The sequence below is a fragment of the Antechinus flavipes genome, chromosome 5, assembly GCF_016432865.1.
Source record: "Antechinus flavipes isolate AdamAnt ecotype Samford, QLD, Australia chromosome 5, AdamAnt_v2, whole genome shotgun sequence".
NCBI classification, from domain to species: domain Eukaryota; kingdom Metazoa; phylum Chordata; class Mammalia; order Dasyuromorphia; family Dasyuridae; genus Antechinus; species Antechinus flavipes.
Window position 1 is genome coordinate 44,160,638 of NC_067402.1, and position 19,727 is coordinate 44,180,364.

Here is a 19,727-nt window from a genome sequence, read left to right on the forward strand (position 1 = left end):
ACCTCTTCAGTATCCCAGAAAGAAGTATGAGTTTGAGGAGAGGAATTCAGATCCTCACTGCCTCCAAAGTCTTCGTGATACTTCATGGGTGGGGAACAATCCACCTTTGCCTTTTTTTCCAGTTTTCCTCTCATTTTTTGAGGTCTCCTTTTAGTCTGACCCCTGCCCCAAACCATGCAATGTTTTCTCACCTCAAAATAAAAGCCAAAAACTATAAATCCCAGAAGTCTGAGCAGGTTCAGGCCATTCTTGCCCATTTCTAGGGGAGACATTATTCTATCTTATGCCACATGCAGATCTCTGTGACTCCAAATCGCTTGCCACTATGCCATCCTACCTCACAAGTCTCCTGTATCTAGGAATCCCAGACATATCAGTCCTTTAAAATAAAGGACCGATAAAATCTTTTAATATGTCTCCAACCAAGGAAACAAATGCAGGGGATCAAAGGGACTGTACCAAATCTAGAGATGAGTGGCAAGGATTGTGGATGTGTGAGGGACTGGGAAGTAAATAAGTGGGTGAGTGTGTAGGAAAAACCCAGATATGACAACCCAATGGGGCATTGGATTGCATCTAAGTCAAAGCACTCAGTTTATGGGACAAGGGTTCCATAAAAGTAGCCTTGTATTATCTTAGAATTTTTTTCTTTCCTGAAATAACACCAGGGAAAGCACCTTTAAAAAGTATTAGGTACTATACAAATATGAATTAATCATCAGTGAAGAGAATAAGGCTGAAACAGGTTTGAAGGACATGCTGTTAGAAGTGGACAACTCGCCTTTCTGACTCTGTAATTTCCATCCTGTAATTAGCTGGGTGACTCTGGTCCGATCATGTCTTATCTCTGAACCAGAGTATCTTCACCTAAGAAGTGAGAGGTTGTAGCAGATGAACCCTAAAGTGGATTCCAGCCTGGCATCTATGCTCCTGTGACTCAAAGTCATCTGGAATTAAGGATATACTTGCATAATAGACCTGAGCAATTCACATCGTGACTGCAGAGGGGGAGGACTTGAATCCACTGGAGCTGATAATTGCATGAGACTCTGGTTGGGAATGCTGGTATTTTTTATTGAATATCTTGGTGAACAGTCAGTGCATGCTAGTTCTATTTCTATCTATGACCAAGGGATTTAAAAATGAAGAAGTATGATAGGAAGGAAAATTATTATTAATTAAAAGTACTCAAATGAAGTGGAAGGGTTAGGAGATTGATAAGAGATAAGAGCTAGCATTTACATAGCGCTTTAAGGTTTGTAAAGCATTCTATCTATATCATTTTGTTTGATCTTCACAACAACCTAAGAGGCAGTATGGTATAACAAATAGGGAACTAAATTTCAAGTAAAGAAGGCTTGGGTTCAAGTCTTACCTCAAACCCATAAAAGCTGAATAAGCTTACTGTGCTTCAGGATTTTTTTTTTAGTAATTAATAATATTTTATTTTCCCAAATACATGTAAAGATAGTTTGCAACATTCACCTTTGCAAAACTTTGTATTGCAGATTTTTCTCCCTCTCTTCCCCCTCCCTCTCCTCAATTCAGCAAGCAACCCAATCCATTATAGGTTAACCATGTGCAACTCCTCTAAACATATTTCCATATTCATTACACTGCACAAGAAAAATTAGATCAAAAGGAGAAAAAATGGGAAAAAATCAAGCAAATAAACAACAAAAGATGTCAAAATACTATGCTTTGATCTACATTCAGTCTCTATAGTTTTCTGGGTGTGGATGGCACTATCACAAGTCTATTGGAATTGCTTTGAATCACTTCATTGTTGAGAAGAGCCGGATTCATCACAGTTGATCATCATATGATCTTGTTGAATGGTGGTAAAATAGAAAGAGTACTGGGTCTGGCGTTAGGAAGACATGACCTGAGTTCAAAACCAGCCTCAGGCACTTACCAGTTGTATGATCTTGGACAAGTCATTTAACTTTGTTTTTGCCTCAATTTCTTCATCTGTAAAATGAGCTGCAGAAGGAAATGGCAAACTAGTCTAGTAATTTTGCCAAGAAAATCCCAAATGGGGTCAGATTCGTATATGTGTGAACAACAAACCTGGAGGATGGATTGAAGGATATTTCTTGCTGACATCATCTTTTTTCCTCAAGACCCAGTCCTTTCTCTATAGAAAGTTTTCTCTAATCTCTTCCACTCTCACACCATCTTCATAGGACCTCCCCCTTCTCTCCTTGAATCCCTAGTATCACTCTGATATTTCCAATAAACTTAATCATATTTTACCATTGTGTACACATCTTGCACCCTCATGGGGAAGTTTTTTGAGAGCAGGAAATAGATGGTCTTTCCTTTTGCAATATCCAGGATGACCCAACACATTGCCTTGCATAAGTGAGGACCTTATTAAGACTATATTGAATTATACTGTATTTAACTTATATTTCAACATATTTAACATGTATTAGTCAACCTGCCATCTGGGGGAGGGGGGGAAGGAGGGGAAAAGTTGGAACAAAAAAGTTTTGCAATTGTCAATGCTGAAAAAATACCCATGCATATATTTTGTAAATAAAAAGCTATAATAAAAAAAAAGAATATATTGAATTGAATTGGATTGGTTGAAATGTAAACCCAGAGGAAAGAGAGTGAGATGAGGGATGTAGATTGCTGTGCCCATTCTTCTAATCTCCAGTTTGATTGAAAGTTTGGTTTGAAGAATATTTTGATGTTCTGATTCAAAAGTAACAGACAAACAGTACTCTCTGTTTATGTACTACTCTTTATGTAATACTCTGTGCATATGTGTATGTGTGTGTGTGTGTGTGTGTGTGTGTGTGTGTGTGTGTGTGTGTGTAATGGATCTGGACCGAAGATTCCATCAAGACAAAAGAATCCTGGATGAGGAAACTCTTACTAATGTCTGATCTTCCTTTCCTGGTGCTCTTGGTCATTCTTGAAGACTGTAAGTCCCCAAGGTCAAAGAGCTAACATGTCAGAATTGGGGCTTGACATCAGGTCTCCCTGGCTTTGAGGGCCCTTTTATCCACTCTACCATACTGCCTCTCAAACATTTATATCTAGATATATGTATGTTAATTCTTTTTTGGGCAGGAAATATGTTCGTTTCCCCTTTGCCTTATATAGTCCCAGAGTCTGACATTACCTGTCACCCTTTGAAGTATTAATGCTCCTTTCTGGAAACCATGATGTCAAAGTCAGGATGTCCATACTCAATTCTTCCAGAAAAATTGATGATAATGCTCATGTTCACTTCTGCTTCTCACCCCAAATGCCCTAAATCAGTAATTCTCAAACTTTTTTGTCTCAAAACCCCTTTATGCTCTTAAAAATTATTGAGGACCCTCTTCAAAGAACTTCCATTTATGTAGGTGATATCTATTAAGATTTAATATCTATTAATTAAAATATCTATTAATATTTATTAATAATTAAAGTATGTTAGTATTTATAATATACATATTTACATTAGAAATTAAAACATCTTAGCATTATTATTAAAATAGTTTTTACCTTACTGAGCTCCTGAAAGGGCTCACGAACTCCCAGAATCCCTGAACTATGCTTTTGCAACCACTGACCTAGACAAAATCTGTGTTTAGTCTTTTTTAGCAAGAACACTGCTAAACAGGTTCCATGACAGCCCATTCCAAATATACTGAATATTGAGTAACTTTGGCCTTAGGTATCACCATTGGCCTTTGAGTCAGGAGAGTCCTAGTTCAATTAACTGTTCTGGCACTTACTAGTCAGATGCCTTACATTTTATATGACATAAAGATTAGAAAATAGGAACTGGAGAACCAGGCTTGGTTCAAGTGCCACTTTGGATATATACTCCTATGTGATCTTGGGCAAGACACCTAACTTCTAAATAATAACAATTTGTAAGTCATTTATATTTTAAGGCAATGAAATTATTAGACTATTTCCTGAGATAAGATTGGAGAAGGAAGAAGCTGATATTTAAAAAAAAAAAAAAAGATATCTGGGATGGGGAATGAGGAGACTCCATCAGGGAGGGGAAATTATTTAAGATAGAAACTAGTGGAAAGAGAAGAAACCACATGGTAAAATTGGCGCTGGTTTCACAATTTTGTTTAGGGCCAGGACTAGGAGGAAACTCACTGAGTTAGCCTGACATCATGGCCCTAAGCACTTGCTGGGGATATACAGTGCTAGTACTTGTGAGCTACAGTCAGGCAGCTCTGAAGATTCTATCCCATTAACAGGTTCTATGACAGCCCATTCCAAATATACTGAATATTGAGTAACTTTGGCCTTAGGTATCACCATTGGCCCCCATACCCCATGCTTAAAAAAATCATTTTATTATTAGTTCCTTCTCCTTTAAGATATGAATGTTTTCATTCCCATTTTGGATTTGGGAAGTAGAATAGAGACATACTTGAGGTAACTTGGATGCCATCTAGTCCAACCTCATCATTTTATAAATTAAGGGAGATTAAGGTCACTCAGATAAATGGTAAAGACAGAATTAGAATCCAGATTTTTTAAAATTTCAGTTCTGTTCTCTGAAGGGCACAGAATGATGCTATAATATACTATTTCCCAGAAATTAGAAGTATAAGAAGTACCAGATGAACTCACTCTTCCCTATGGAGGCCAGATAGTTGAAGAAAGCCTGGTTTATAAAGAAAAATATTTTTTCAGTCCATGAAAAGGACAGAACAAATCATCATCCTCTCCTCCCCCGACAGGAAGACCACAGTAAGAAAATAAATAATATTGGTCTACTGAATCACATGCTTAGTCTGAACTGTTCCTCACCCTGAGAATATAGTTATGGCAGGACTGGCTTGCCCACAGTATCTAGATTTTGAGATAAGGCCTGGATTTGGATCTTTTGTATTCACTTCACGCTTTTCTTGGCTTTTCAATAAATAAGGTTTCAGTGACTCAAAGCTTTCTAGGGAAAACGATGAGCTTGTTTTACTTGCTACCCCACAGGTAGAAAAGTGTCTTGCCTTCCTTTCCAAATTCACCAGAGGAAATTGGGAAACATCACATACTGGGATGGGTGGATTCCCCATCTCAGAACATGAGGTGAGCTGGTCCCTTCTTGGTCTTCTTCTATCCCTGTGCAGATTTGGTGGATGGGAAGAGAACTTCCAGAAAACCAATCCCAAAGGCAGAGGCTACAGCAAGCAAGCCACAGGTTCCTTCTTATAGGAAGAGGAGATCCCATGAGAGCAAAAGAGAAGAAAAACAAGGAGGGAATACAGAAATCAAGGCCAGGATTCCCCAGCGGAAAAAAGATGTCCGGAGGAAACGCCGTGAAGTATTTGGGGAAGATGAGTGGAGCAAGGCAGAGAAGTCTTGTAATGGGAAGAGGAAGAGGGACTGGAAGACTTCCCACAAGGAACAGAAAGAAGCCAAAAATAGAGAAAAGCAAATGCAAAGGAAGGACAAACAGCTGAAAAAACACAGGTAGGGTAATTTGCCTGTAAATTTAATTAGGGGGCTCCTAATCTGGGATTGTGGATCTCTAAAGAGCTGGTGGATAAAATCAAATGAAAAAATTACATTTTTATTTTCACCAGCTTTGTCATCTTATGTCTTTAATCTTATGTATTTAAATATATCCTCTGAGAAAGAGTCCATAACCTTTACTGCCAATAGGGTCCAAAGGAAAAAAAGTAAAGAATAAAGCTTCTTCTTTAGAGGGACCACTTCTCTCTCCTAATTTGGAGTCATCTTGAAACTTAATCCAGCCTCAAGGATTCTAATCCTTCTCTGCTCTCCTTTGGGCTACTTACCTCTGCTGTATTTTAGGTAGAATACAGGAGAAGGAAGAGAAGATGAAATTCTCTTGTCAACTTGATGGTTATTAGCCGCTCTGAGAAGCACAGGGAGAAAGTAGATAAAACTAATGGTCAAAATAATTTGTGGATTTAATCCATTCATTCTCTCCCCATTCCCAATGAGCATTACATGTCACCTAAAAAAAACTCCTTCACTTTCCTTTAAATCTGAAAGCAGATGTTGAATGGTCACTTATCAAGAGTATAATCCAGATGATCTCTTCTCAGATATTAGTTCAATTTGATGGCCTTTGACATTATTTTCATCATTAACCCTGGGGTTAATAACCCTGGAAAAGTGCCAGTGCTCAAGAACCCAGAGAGATCCCAAGTAATCAGAGCAATGGGTTGTTATGGGATCTAGAGGGAATCCTACCCTTCCTTCTCAATCTAGCATTGCTAGATGGCAATGGAAGCACAAGGAGTATAGCTAAGTGTGGAGTATATAACAACCTTCTTCACTGACATAATTGCTTATGACCAAGATAATACAGTGGGGAGAGCTCTGATTTTGGAGTCAGGAACATTTCACACCAGAGACTTCTTGTGTGGTTGTGAGCAAATCCCACAGACTCTCAGTTCCCTTCTGTTTAACCCTCACTATCTCAGTTTTCTCATCACAGAGGTGTTGTAAAGAAAATAGCTGTTAAACCTTAAAGCACTACTGAATGTGAGTGACATAATTATTGTGATTATTTCTTTATTTCTTACATACTTCAAGTTCCTTGGAATAGGGACAACATTTTAAAACAAAAAGTCTGTAGTTAGATTTTTTTAAAATTCTTCTTTCTATTTGAAATCTACCTCTAGCTCTTCTCCATCAATTTCCAACTCCTCGGATAATGAGTCCATTGCAGAGGAAGAAATGGCCCACATCATGGAACAGGTTGAAGAAAAAAAGAAGGTCATAGCCACTATTCGGAATAAACCTTGGCCAATGATGAAAAAATTAGAAGTTCTCAGGTGAAGTAGCGTTTTGGATCCCTTTTCTACTTGGATCCCTTTTCCCTCTCCCTCCAACTCCCTGCCGGGAGCCACCAGAGTCAGAGAATGGTTCTGATTCTGGCTGCATGTCAGGATTCTGAGAGGAATCCCAGGGCTCTTGACCCATTCTGGGGATGATCCCATGCCTTTCTCCAGGAAGGAGACATTATCTCCCTGCTCTCTTATATTGCATTCAAAGGCTACCTCTTCAGCATCCCTGGGTCCAGTCAAAAACTTTGGACCAAAACACAGCCTTCATCACACTGAGGGATGAACCAAAGCAATCAAATACTATATAAGCAGTATAAGGCCTGGGCCTACTACGATTGGTTTTAAAGTCTGATGGGTGAGATTAGACTACATCTAAGACTACCTCCTTCCAGAAGCTAAATAAGCTGTATGTTTCTATATTCTTTCAGGTTTACAGAGACTTTTTTCAGAACAATTCCATGAGGGAAGTAGTACAAGTATCATTATACCCATTTTACAGGTTTGGAAACTGAAAGATAAAAGTAGTCATATGATTTGTATCAGGTCATTCTCAGTGGATGAGGGTAGGATCTGTGATTTTACTGTTTTGGGGATCATCCCCAGAAAAGAGAAAGAAACTCCATCTAACCACATTATTTAAGAATTTGCAAACTCAAGGCATTGTCTGGGACATCTAGAGGTGAGGTGACTTGCCCAGGTCACACACAAGTACGTATCAAAAGTGGCACTCAAACTCATTCCATCTTGAGTCCAGGGCTGGTTTTCTAGTTCCTATGTTCTACCCTCTATGTCACACAAACAGTAAGTCACATAACCAGTAAGCAGCAGGATGATTAATAGTAAATGAAAGTTCTTTAGGAGAATCTTAGAATCAAGAACCAATTCTTACGTAAGTTGGCTATTTGATCCTGATGATTTATAGTCTTAAAAAGTGGCCAAAAGCACCAAGAAAGGAAAAGACACCAATGCACGTTAGTGCATTCTCATTCCAATGAAAACACAAATCTGGACCCAATCCAGAAAGATAGAGGCAGAGAGAAAGAGACAGACAGACGACAGAGAGTGGGGAGAAGGGGAGGAAAAAGAAAAATCAGCTTTTTTCTACCACTTTTGACAAGAATATCAAAATATTCCTCAAACTGAACTTGGATTCAAATTGATATTATCCTTGATTCAAGGACTGATTTGAATTAGGAGAATGGGCACAGCAAGCTACATTCCTCATCTCACTCTTTTTCCTCTGGGTTCACCAGTGATTAATTCAATTCAGTGTATTCTTACAAAGCCCCTAATCTATGCAAGGCAGTGTTCTGGGTCATTCAGGTAAAGAAAGACCATCTTTTTGTGTCCTCGAGAAGCTGCCCCATCAGGATGAAAGATGTATGCACAACAATAAACTAAAATATGATTAAGTTTATTGCAAAGGTCAGAGTGATGCTAGTGATTCAGGGAGAGGAGGCTGCTTCTGTGCTTCTATGGGAAGAGATCAAGCAAGATTTTCCATAGAGAAAGGGCTGAATCTTGAAAAAAAAAAGTATAATTTTCTAGCTTCACCCCTGTGAATGTATATGCATTCTCTCAAATGCTCTGACCTCCTGGAGAGTATTCAATAGATGGGTGGGTTTGTATCTTTCTGACCCAACACCTGTACAGATATTAAAGCTGTGTTATTATTATTAAGCCACCTGCACATCTTCAAAGACCCTATTTCTTTTCTGTTTGGTTTTTAATTAAGTGCCCGCCCTATTTTTGACTAGGGAAGCCCAAGCCTTTGTAGAGAAGTTTGAAGGAGCACTAGGAAAGGGAAAAGGCAAGAAATTCTACGCCTACAAAATGATGATGAATAAGGTATGTGCCGTACCAATGAGAGAGTAAGGGGAATGGGACACTTTGGGTCAATCTTGTCTTTCTTCCATCTTAATAAAGACTAAGAGCTTCTGTTCAAAGGGAAGCCCGTTATCAATACAAAACCTCTAATCCATGTAAACGCTTCTCAGATGTAATGAAAATGATCTCCAGAATGCCGATATGAGCTGACACAGAGTACTAAATGCCTCGCGAGGGCTCACACAATGAGTTGCTGATAGAAATGGGAAGTGGATCCAAGCTCCCTCTTCCTACCTCCATGCTCTGTCAATTTCTTTCTCCATAAGGTGGCCCTCTATATAAAACTTGGTTTTTCTCCAGCTCATTGTTCCAAGAGAAACTCTCTCTTACTTAAAGGAGTGATTTGTGGATCATTCTTGTGGAAGAATTCTATTCCAGCTATAATCTAGAGGGAAAAAATTAAATCCTATGGGCAAGGGATTCATAATCTTGTTGTCCAAAATCTCCCTTAGGTCACCTGGCTTGACTGGGTCCCTTTTCCTATCTCACACCTGGTCATGCATTTATTGCCTCATTTTTCTCATCTATTAAAAACTAAAAAGTAAAATGGAGAAGGAATTGGCAAACCACTCCAGTAATTTTGCCAAGATAACCTAAATAGAATCCAAAATAGTCAAACACAGCTGAAACAGCTGAACAAGAAATCATTATTTACATGGAATTTTTTTCTTATGCTATTCCTATAGGTTGCTGAGGTATAGTAAATAACAAACCAGTCTCAAAGTTGAGAAGCTTGGTTCAAACCCCATTTATGTTCTAGAACATAAATCTCTTGTTTCCCCAGGAAATTCTCTAAGACTCTAAGAAGCACGACCATTGCATTGGTGGAATCATTAGCCACACTAAAATGCTCCTTGCACCAGTTAAATCAAAGGTCTAAGGCTCCAGGGGTCCTCAAACTACGGCCCATGGGCCAGATGCAGCAGCTGAGGATGAAGTTTCTTTATTTAAAGACCCACAAAACAAAGTTTTTGTTTTTACTATAGTCCGGCCCTCCAACAGTCTGAGGGATAGTCAACTGGCCCCCTATTTAAAAAGTTTGAGGACTCCTGGTCTAAGCCAAAAAAAAATAATTATAACAATCTCTACTCTTATACATACTGTCCCTGGGTTTATATTTCTGTTTTCCTGGTGAGATCTTTAAGGCATAAAAAAATCAAGGGAAAAGACTAAGGGAACAGCTCAAAGTCTTTTATGTTAGAAGTTGGGATAATGTTTGGCTTTTGGATATGAACTCTAATTTGCACTCTGATCTTTTCTAATAGCATAGATTCAGTTGGTAGGTCATCTAGGAATGGAAGGCCAGTATAAAAATAATTTCTGTCACATTTTACAAAATGTAAGCTAAGGTAATGATAAATGATCATGAATAATCATTCAATATCAATGCAATGTAACAGATAAAAATGGCTGCAAGTAGTCTTTAAGGAATGTATATTTTGGGTCAAAAAGTCAACACACCTCCAAGTCACAGTGAGTAAATGGTCAAAAAATATGAAAGTGCCATGCCAAAAAGAATTAATATAAACTGTTAGTTATCATTTGAAAAAGTACTTGTTCTCATTAACAATCAAAAAGATATTAATTAAAACAACTTTAAAGAACTACCTCCCAACCAATAAATCAGACAAATTAAAAGCAATGAAATCATGAAAGTCAAAGCTAGAGGAGAAACAAAGAAATATCATTAGAAGAATTGCTAAAATGTAAAACTTTTTTAGGAGAGTAATCTGGTAGTATACAGTAAAAGTTATAAAACTAATCATTCCCTCTGACTTAACACTTATTATTGAAAATATCCCTGAAAATATTCGGGAAAAGATAGTAGCATTGTTGAAATTGCAAAAATCCTGGAGTGAAACTAGAGTCCAACAGTAAAGAAATAGTTAAGTTGTGGTATTAGCAGCACTACTCCTACTCCTACTACTAATAATAATAATAATTAATCTATATAGTGCTTTAAAAGTTACAAAGTTCTTTACAATTGATATCTAATTTTATCCTCATAACTCTGGAAGGAAGGTATTTTTACTATTTCCCACTTTACAAATGAGGAAACTGAGGCAGACAGAAATCAAGTTACTTGCTCAGAGACACACAGCTAGTAAATCTCAGAGGCTGAATTTGAACTCAGCTCTTCCTGACTTAGGTCCAGCCTCTTCATCACTAAACCACCTAGCCACAGTGATAAATTAATGTAATGGAATACTATAATATAATGAGGACTAACAAGTATAAAGATATACAAAAATCTTTTTTGAATTATGTTAGTTTTTTTCTTTTTTCATGTTTTTTGTAAGAAATTGCTCTCTAGAATAAAGCGTAAGAAAGGATACATTGGGAAATGTAATTAATATAAAAACAAAAGATAACAATAAAATTTATTTTAAAAGAAATATTTTAAAGTGAAAAAAAACAGAATCATAAATACAAAGTTCACAAAACTACCACCACCTAAAAGGAATTGTAAATTAGAAAGAATGGACAAAGCATCCTGGTGAAGACTTAAAAGAAAAAATTGAAAAATTCTTAGAATATTTTATTCATTAAAATGAGTATAAATGTAACTAGTTACTAGGCAAATTTAATTAGTTTTGTTGATAATCAATGTCACGTTTATAACAAATCATCTTAGTTTTTAAAGCAGGAATTGCTTGTATATTGAAAATTATTTAACATCTCTAGAGCCTTAGACATAAAAACCATCTATGTTTTTTTAATTGGATTAAAAAATAACTTCAACTCACATTAACTAGAATTTTAGCATGTATGAGACAATAGACTGGGCACTAAGTAAACCAAAAAATTTAAGAATATATTCTCTTTTTATGACTCATACAATCTAGGAAATTGGTCTTAGGTCTTGACAAATAGGGAAAATAATAAAGATACAAGGTTAGAATAACTCAGAGGGGGAAACTGCCATTTGCAGTGTTGGAAAAGCCTAATTTGGCTAGGGTTTCATTCTCTCTACTAATCAATCTGTGTCTGATGAATACTCAAATATTCAAACAGATCTGCAATCTTATTGCTGTGAATGCTCTTTCCATTGACACAGATTGCAGTCCATCCAACCTTTCCCATTCTCTTGTCCATGGAATTCCATAAGTTCACTGAAGAGGGTCCACCCTATTCATTAGTGATATCCCTCACTTAATTCACATTTCTATAGCACCCTAAGGTTTGTAAATCACTTTTCTCACAATATCCCTGAAATAAGGTGCTCAAGTATCATGATCCCCATTTTACAGATGAGAAAGCTGAGCACTAGAGAAATGGCAACTAGTAACTATTACACAAGTAGTAAGTGTCACAGACAGGATTTGAATCCAAACCTTTCCTGACTGCAAATCCAACACTCTTCATTGCCCCATTCTGTCTTTCCCTCATAGATAACATCACTATCTTTTTCAATCAGCCTGAGATTCCAAAATGATAAGATTTCAATTATGTTACGTTCAATTTTTTAAAGCTGTATTTGTTCTGTGCTGTTTCACTCTTTCCTAAGAGAGAATTGTATTGTTCCTAGTACAATGCTTGACACACAGCAAATGCTTAATAATTGCTTATTGACTCAACAATTAACAAAGCATTCAAGAGATTTGGCAAGTGAGTGTGTTGCTATCATACTTTTCATTATTTTTGCCATTGCTTCTTAAATGCTTTACAAGTGAATGGATGGAAACAAGGCTTGTCCAACCTAACTACTTCTTCCCCTTCTCTGGCTGGCCCTGCCACAGTTGCAAAGTGCTGGACCAAGATGACTCCAATTGACCAATGTCCCCAAAATGGCCCACCATCCCACCCCCATTCTCCACCTCCCAAGTAAGGCTTTTTCCACTTGCTGCTCTAGCAAGGGTGCAACAGGTCAATTGTTTCCTTTCAGAAATGGATCAAATTTAAACGGGATTTTGATAATTTCAAGACTCAATGTATTCCATGGGAAATGAAGATCAAAGAGATTGAAAGTAAGTGTTTCTTGGGCTCTTTTATTCTTTTATTCAAATTGATAACATTCAGCTGTGCAAGAGTTTGGGTAGTGGGTATATTTGGTGTTATGCTTGCTTATTGCATAGACCTAGGGATTTCCATTGTTCCTGGTCTTGAATGTTTTTCTTTTCCCTCACCCCAGGTCATTTTGGTTCTTCAGTCGCCTCCTATTTCATTTTCCTCCGATGGATGTATGGAGTGAATCTGGTGCTTTTTGGTTTGATTTTTGGTCTGGTTATAATCCCAGAGGTAAGAATAGAAGTCTCATAATTTGTAAATAATGATCTAAGATTTAGCCTTAGAAAAAATCTTAAATATCATACAGCCCACAACAACCTCCCATCTTATTGATGAAAAAACTGAGGCTTTGAGAGTTAAGTAATTTGTTCAAGGCTATATGGATGAAGGTGATGATGATAGTAGTGGTGGTAATATTTATATATATATATTTTTTTCCCTGAGGCAATTGGGGCTAAGTGACTTGCCCAGGGTCACACAGTTAGGAAGTGTTAAGTGTCTGAGGCCAGATTTGAACTCAGGTCCTCCTGAATTCAGGGCTGGTACTCTATCCACTGTGCCACCTAGCTGCCCCTATTTATTAGGTAACAGTCAGGATTTAGACTCAGATCCTCTAATTTCAAGTTCAACTACTCCTCAACATGATAATCCTAAAACAGACATTTGTTGAATTTTCATGACATATGGTAAAATATAGGCTTCTAGAGAGCAAGGACAGTTTTGTCTTTGTATACTCTGTAGGTGCTTAATTAATATTTAATTAATTTAAAAGAATATGCAGTCCATCATACTAGGGTGCTGATTCTGTGATCATGAACAAGCCAAAACTTCTAAGAACCTCTATTTTTTCATCTGTTAAATTGAGATAATAATACTTGTATTCTCCACCTCGCAAGGTGGCTGTGAAGTTCAAATGAGAAAGAGTGGAAAGTATTTTGCAAGTCTTAACACAATATCTAATTGTTAATTGTCATTATTGCTCACATCTATTAGCTTGTTCCATTCAACCTTTACAACACACCTGAGAGGTGTCCAAAGCAAGTAATATCATTCCCAATTTATGGTGAACAAAACAAGGCGAAAATAATTGAATGACTTGCCCTTAGCCTCTTTAATCTGAAATCCAGGCTCTTTCCAACAGAACACCAAGTCCATTAAATGCAGCACACATCCATAATTAGCTGCTTTGCTTATGCTACTAGCAGTGTCTTATGAATCCAAATGCATTCTTTGAAAGGGCTACAGGATAACGCGCTTTCTACATATAATATTTTCTGCTGATTTACCAATCAACCTTACAATAGCCAATAATAATTCTGTTATAAATGGCTTAATGAACATACTGGACCTAATTCTACCTTTCGTCATCACCCTTGGGACATGTTGCTGTTTAGTCATTCATTATGGAATTCAAAACCCTCAACACAACGCAAATTAAAATGGATGAGTTAGAAGTGACTGCCAGTGTGTTATAATAGCCCCAGACTGCAAATGCAAGCTCCATTATTTATAAGCCCTTTGTTCTGAACTATACATTAGCTATAAAGCCTACTTACAAATATCTTATTAACTTAGCAGGACTTCTCATCAGCAAGCCTTATAATCAAATGTAACTATTCAATTGAATGCTTCATATATTTATTAAAAGAGATCATTTCCTGACTCAGGGGCAGGATGATTTAAAACCTACAGATATAGTAGATTGAGAACTTGGCTTCAGAATCAGAAAGCTCTGGATTCAAGCCTTATCTCTGCCAAATATTAGCTGTGTGACCCTAGAGAGATCCTATGAGTCCTTATTACCTTCAAGAAACTCTGAGACTAGACAAGAAATGGGCAAAGCAACGGTCATTCTGTTTTGGTAGATGCAATTCTCTATGCAATGGAATCATGAATGCTAAAAGTAAATAAAGATCTACTGTATTAAAAAATAAAATAAAAACTTGTGATATTGTATTTATGGATGATAATACTTGCCTGAAATTTCCAAAGAAGGGAATAAAAAAGATTTGTGAACATACTTACTTTCACATCATAGGAGATACTAAAAATTCCCCTGGTAGCCAAAAGAATTGAATTTATTAATCTATCCCAATCCCATCTTATGAGTATTCGTTAAATAAAGGTTAAATCCAGGCCTGAAAATGCAAAGACAAGAAAAGAAACAGTCCCTGCCTTCAAAGAGCTTACATTCAACTTGCTAGCAAGAAATAATTTAGGTGCCAAAACAAGAATTCATTAAAATGTCAGTGATATATTAGATTTTCTGCAATTTCTATACATGTCCTGATTTGGGAGGACTTAGAATTGAAAGGGATATAAAAGGATTCTTCTTCACAGAAAGAAATTAGGAGCTGAAGTCAAGGGCTTAGAGGAGTCACCACAAGTCAAATGGAGGGGTCAAAAGTATAATTAAGATGCTAAGAACTTGCTGACTGGCTGACTTCTCACAAAAAGGAAGATGTGGAAATCATTTGCCTCCAAGGATAATAGTGCCATTGATCTACTTATAAGGTTATCCATCTTCCAGGAGCCTCCTCAAAATGAGATTCAGGGCTCCCTAAAGAGACCCAGTTCAGCAATCTCTCCAATATGCCGACAGCATAGTATGATGAGAAGGGTGCGAGCAGAGTGCTCATCCACCACATCCTAGATGTCTGAAATTCTGCTTTCAAAGACATGCTTTGGGGTTTACAAAGTTTTCTGATCTGTACTGACAATGCAAATATGGGCAGTCCACACATATACACATATACACACATACACATACAGAGTTGCATATATATTTCATTTTTAAGTGAATTGTTGGAACTTTGAAAGCATTTTATAATAGAAGCAATATTCCACAAGGGAATTAGGTTTATGGGACACCCCACAAAATCCTATTTAATTTGTATCATGATTGAAATACTGTTGACAGTGATATTTCATACTTTAAGTTACCTGGCATCTTGGAGGCTATCTCCTGTGTTTTACAATCACAAAGCCACATAGACTGTAAGCATCAGAAGCTGAATTTGAATCCTTTTGTAAGTTTGGATCTTCTTGTATTTCTAGAAGGGATGTCACCTTGCCCCATTATCAGTGAACATCTTTGCAGGTATTTACCTTAGAAAGTAGAGAATAAGGCTAGGGGATAGTTTGCCCAGAATAAGGTCTTGAAAAGAAAGACAGATATTAGAAGTAGAAGAAATTGAACAGGTAAAAAGAATTCCAAAGCACAGTTAACCCACTTCACTATCTCCCCTGGGCTTGTATTGCAATAGTAATATGACTGTAGGTAAATTTTTCATTCTATTTAAACCAGTATGTTGCTCTCTTCAAAGAGAAAAAAAATTTTCAAACCTATATATTCGAAACCAAAATCACTCAGATCCTCAGAGTAATTTTCTGTAAATCACTGTCATTTTGTAACACAAAAGTGCTATCACACTGGGGTAATCTCCTGCACAACAGTATTTGAAAATGCAACTAACTGTGGAACTCAATCTACTGGAGGGAGGCTGATAATTTTATGAAAGCTAGTATAGTTGGAAGAAGACACCATTCTGAATGTCTGTCTGCTCCTTCTACAAATAAATTACGGAGTTTGCTTGGAGAGGTTTTACTGAGACCCATCAGCAAATTCAGTAAACAAGAAAATAATGGAAAATGTATATTCCCTGCTTTGGCTCAGTAGAAGCTATAGAGAAAGGCACACATATATGTGGAATGGAGATAAAGACAGTGAAATAAAATATTAATCCTTCTCTCAACCAGATTTTAATGGGTATGCCCTATGGAAGTATACCCAGGAAAACTGTACCCCGAGCTGAGGAAGAGAAAGCTATGGATTTTTCAGTTCTTTGGGATTTTGAGGTATGTATAAAATCCATCCATGCACACCATTTTTGACTTGCTGACACTCATGCATTGTATTACTTTTTCACAAAGCCTCCATTTTTCAGTATTAACAGGGAAAGGTTAATGATTTTTGGAAATATGTGCAAATTTAAGCATTAGGTAATTAAAAAGCATGGAATTTAAACAGATAGCTCCATCTCAGACTTGAAAAACTGGGATAAAAAATAAACCAGCATGGAGCAGGAATTCAAATGGGAATCCAATACTTCCTAAATAACCATTAGAAGATGGAAAATGGATTCTAGAAATCATCTCTATATTCTGCACTTCTCCACCCTGACTTCACTTTAGCATCTTGGGCATCCTTTATTCCTCCTTGTTTATCTAATGGGAAGAAAAGGCTATTTACAAACTGGTGGTTGATGTGGAACTAAAGGCTACAAGTCCAATGGCAATATGCCAGACCCAATTCAGAAAACTTCAAATGTTAATTAGAGATTTACCATGTCAATTCTCAGCTATTGCCAAAGACTCTAATCTTCATTCAACAAGCCTAGCATCAAAGTTAATCCATAGTCCCCAAAGTCACATCCAAACATGAAGGAGGGAGGGGACTCCTAAAGTAGGGAATTGATAGGAAAAAGAATAGACAGAATGCGATGTAGTGTCTATAAGAGCCCTAAGGTTTTGGGAGTAAGAGATAAATACAGTTGACCTGGAGCTTTTAGGAATCCCTTCAATTGACCCAAAGAAAATCTTGTGCAGTAGAGATAGCAAGAACTCAAGAATACCACTAGAAAATGCTGTCCATACCCAAGATGCTTCTCCCACAAGCTGACTCACTAGGAGAAGGTGATTAGCTGATAGGTAATATCCTTTCTCTTTAACTTAGTGTAAAGAATCATCCATAAGTCACTAGAGTCAAAATAATTTAATACAAGTGTTTCCTGCAAAGGAAAGAGTGAGCCCTCTTTCCCCATTTATCCTACACTGGCCTCCCAAGATAACATCACTTCCTCCCCACTCAACTCCTTGGATTAGAAGCAGAAATTCTCCAGCAGCACAGAGTAACAGCTCTGGAAATAGGAGGACCTGAGTTCAAATCTAACCTCAAACACTTGACACTTACTAGTTGTATGACCCTGGGCAAGTCACTTAACTCTAATTGCCTAAGCAAAAAGAAAAAGAAAGGAAAAACAAATGCTATCAAGAATCAGGAATTGTGTCTTTTGTCTTCTACTCCCAAACCTAAAATCTAACATCTGGATGGAATTATTTTATGAAATAGCAGGGATTTCTTGCAATAAAGCAAACACACACACTCTCCCATCCAATACTAATCCTAAGGTAAATGATCAGGTGTCCCTAACTGATAGCACATTTTCAGGACCCTTTTCCCCATAGAATAAGAAGTGATCCAAATTCAGAGCCATTTCTCCTATCCCAGAATAGTTGACTGCTTTAACTATACACTGATCATACATACAATGTATATTGGCTAAGATTTGGTTGGAACCTAAGAAAAATAATATCCACAGATGCTATGGCATTTTATTTATCAGTGTCCAGACCATAAAGGGAAAAAAGCAGTTTTTGTGAAGCTGCACTAAATTCAAACATTGATACATAATGGAAACATGTAAATCATCTAGAATGGCTTCACACACACACACACACACACACACACACCTTACTTCTAACTATAACCCTGTTTCTAATTCTACATTCCATTCCAATACTAATTGGGCTTTAAAAAAAAAAAGAAACATTGCAAAGAGAAGAAACTAAAATAAAAGGAAAGATATGATTATGGAGAGTAAAGGGTAGAAAATGCACACAAGATTCATGATTTAAACATAAAAGGTGATACTATAAACAAATTAGGAAAACAAGGGATATTCTACTTCTCAGATCTATGAAGAAGAGGGAAATTTATAGCCAAAGAAGAACTAGAGCACATTATAAAATGCAAAGTGCATAATTTCAAATATATTAAATCAAAAAGCTTTTGCACAAACAAAACCAATGCAGCCAAGATTAGAAGGGAAACAGAAAACTGGGAGGGGGAGTTTTTACATCCAAGGGTTCTGATAAAGATCTGTTTTTTTTTTAAATAACAGAGAATCGATTCAAATTTATAAGAACACAAGCCATTACTCAATTGATAAATGGTCAAAGAATATGAACAATTTTCAGACAACAAAATTAAAACCATTTTTAGTCATGAGGAAAAAAAATGTTCTAAATCACTATTGGGCAGAGGAATGAAAATTAAGACAACTCTGAGGAACCACTATACACCTTTCAGAGTGGCTTAGATGATAGAAAAAATAATGATAAAAGTTGGAGGGGATGTGGAAATACTAGGACACTGATACATTGTTGGTATAGTTGTGAACTGATCCAACCATTCTAGAGAGCAATTTGGAAGTATTCCCAAAGAGCTATTAAACTGTGTATTCCCTTTGGTCTAGCAGTGTCTCTCCTGGTTCTGTATCCCAAAGAGATCTTAAAGGAAGGAAAAGGACACACATATGTAAAAATGTTTGTAGCAGCTCTTTTTTGTGATGGCAAGGAACTGGAAACTGAGTGGATACTCATCAGCTGGATAATGGCTGAATAAGTTATGGTATATGAATGTCATTAAGTATTATTGTTCTATAAGAAATGATCAGCAGGAAGATTTCAGAAAGACTTAAAGAAACTAACATGAACTGATACTAACAGAAGTAAGTAGAACCAAGAGAACATTGTATATAGCAACAACAAGATTATGTGATGATCAACTCTAGTGGACATGGCTCTTTTCAACAATGAGATGATTCAAGCCAATTCCAATAGACTTGGTTTTTTAAAACTCTGATCAATTTATTTTGCTCAATTATGGATACTTGTTACAAGGGTCATTTTTTATAATGAGGATACATTTTAAATATTCATAGCTGCTACATTACACTTTTGATTCATTTTGATTGTGAAATTCAGTAAAAATTCCAAATCTTTATTCAAAACAGCAGCTATCTACCAAGACAATCTCACCATCTATTTCTGGAATTGTTTCTTTGTACCAAAGTAAAAGGCTTTGCATTTATCCTTATTAAAATTCATCATTCTATAACTTCATCTGATTAAGGCCTCTTCTAATTCTTCAATTCTATAATTTTCTACAATCATATAGTATGAATTTTAACAAGCTTG

General features: G+C 36.7%; 1 protein-coding gene across 1 annotated transcript in view; it reads left to right on the plus strand.

Moving 5' to 3' along the window:
• TMC2 (transmembrane channel like 2) overlaps nucleotides 1-19,727 on the plus strand; it is a 67,072-nt gene that overhangs the window by 9,810 nt on the left and 37,535 nt on the right. Inside the window, exons 3-8 of the mRNA XM_051962349.1 lie at nucleotides 5,100-5,442; nucleotides 6,627-6,779; nucleotides 8,549-8,639; nucleotides 12,565-12,646; nucleotides 12,811-12,917; nucleotides 16,446-16,544. Of these exons, the coding sequence (XP_051818309.1) occupies nucleotides 5,100-5,442; nucleotides 6,627-6,779; nucleotides 8,549-8,639; nucleotides 12,565-12,646; nucleotides 12,811-12,917; nucleotides 16,446-16,544 (875 nt within the window). The remainder of the gene's footprint in view (nucleotides 1-5,099; nucleotides 5,443-6,626; nucleotides 6,780-8,548; nucleotides 8,640-12,564; nucleotides 12,647-12,810; nucleotides 12,918-16,445; nucleotides 16,545-19,727) is intronic.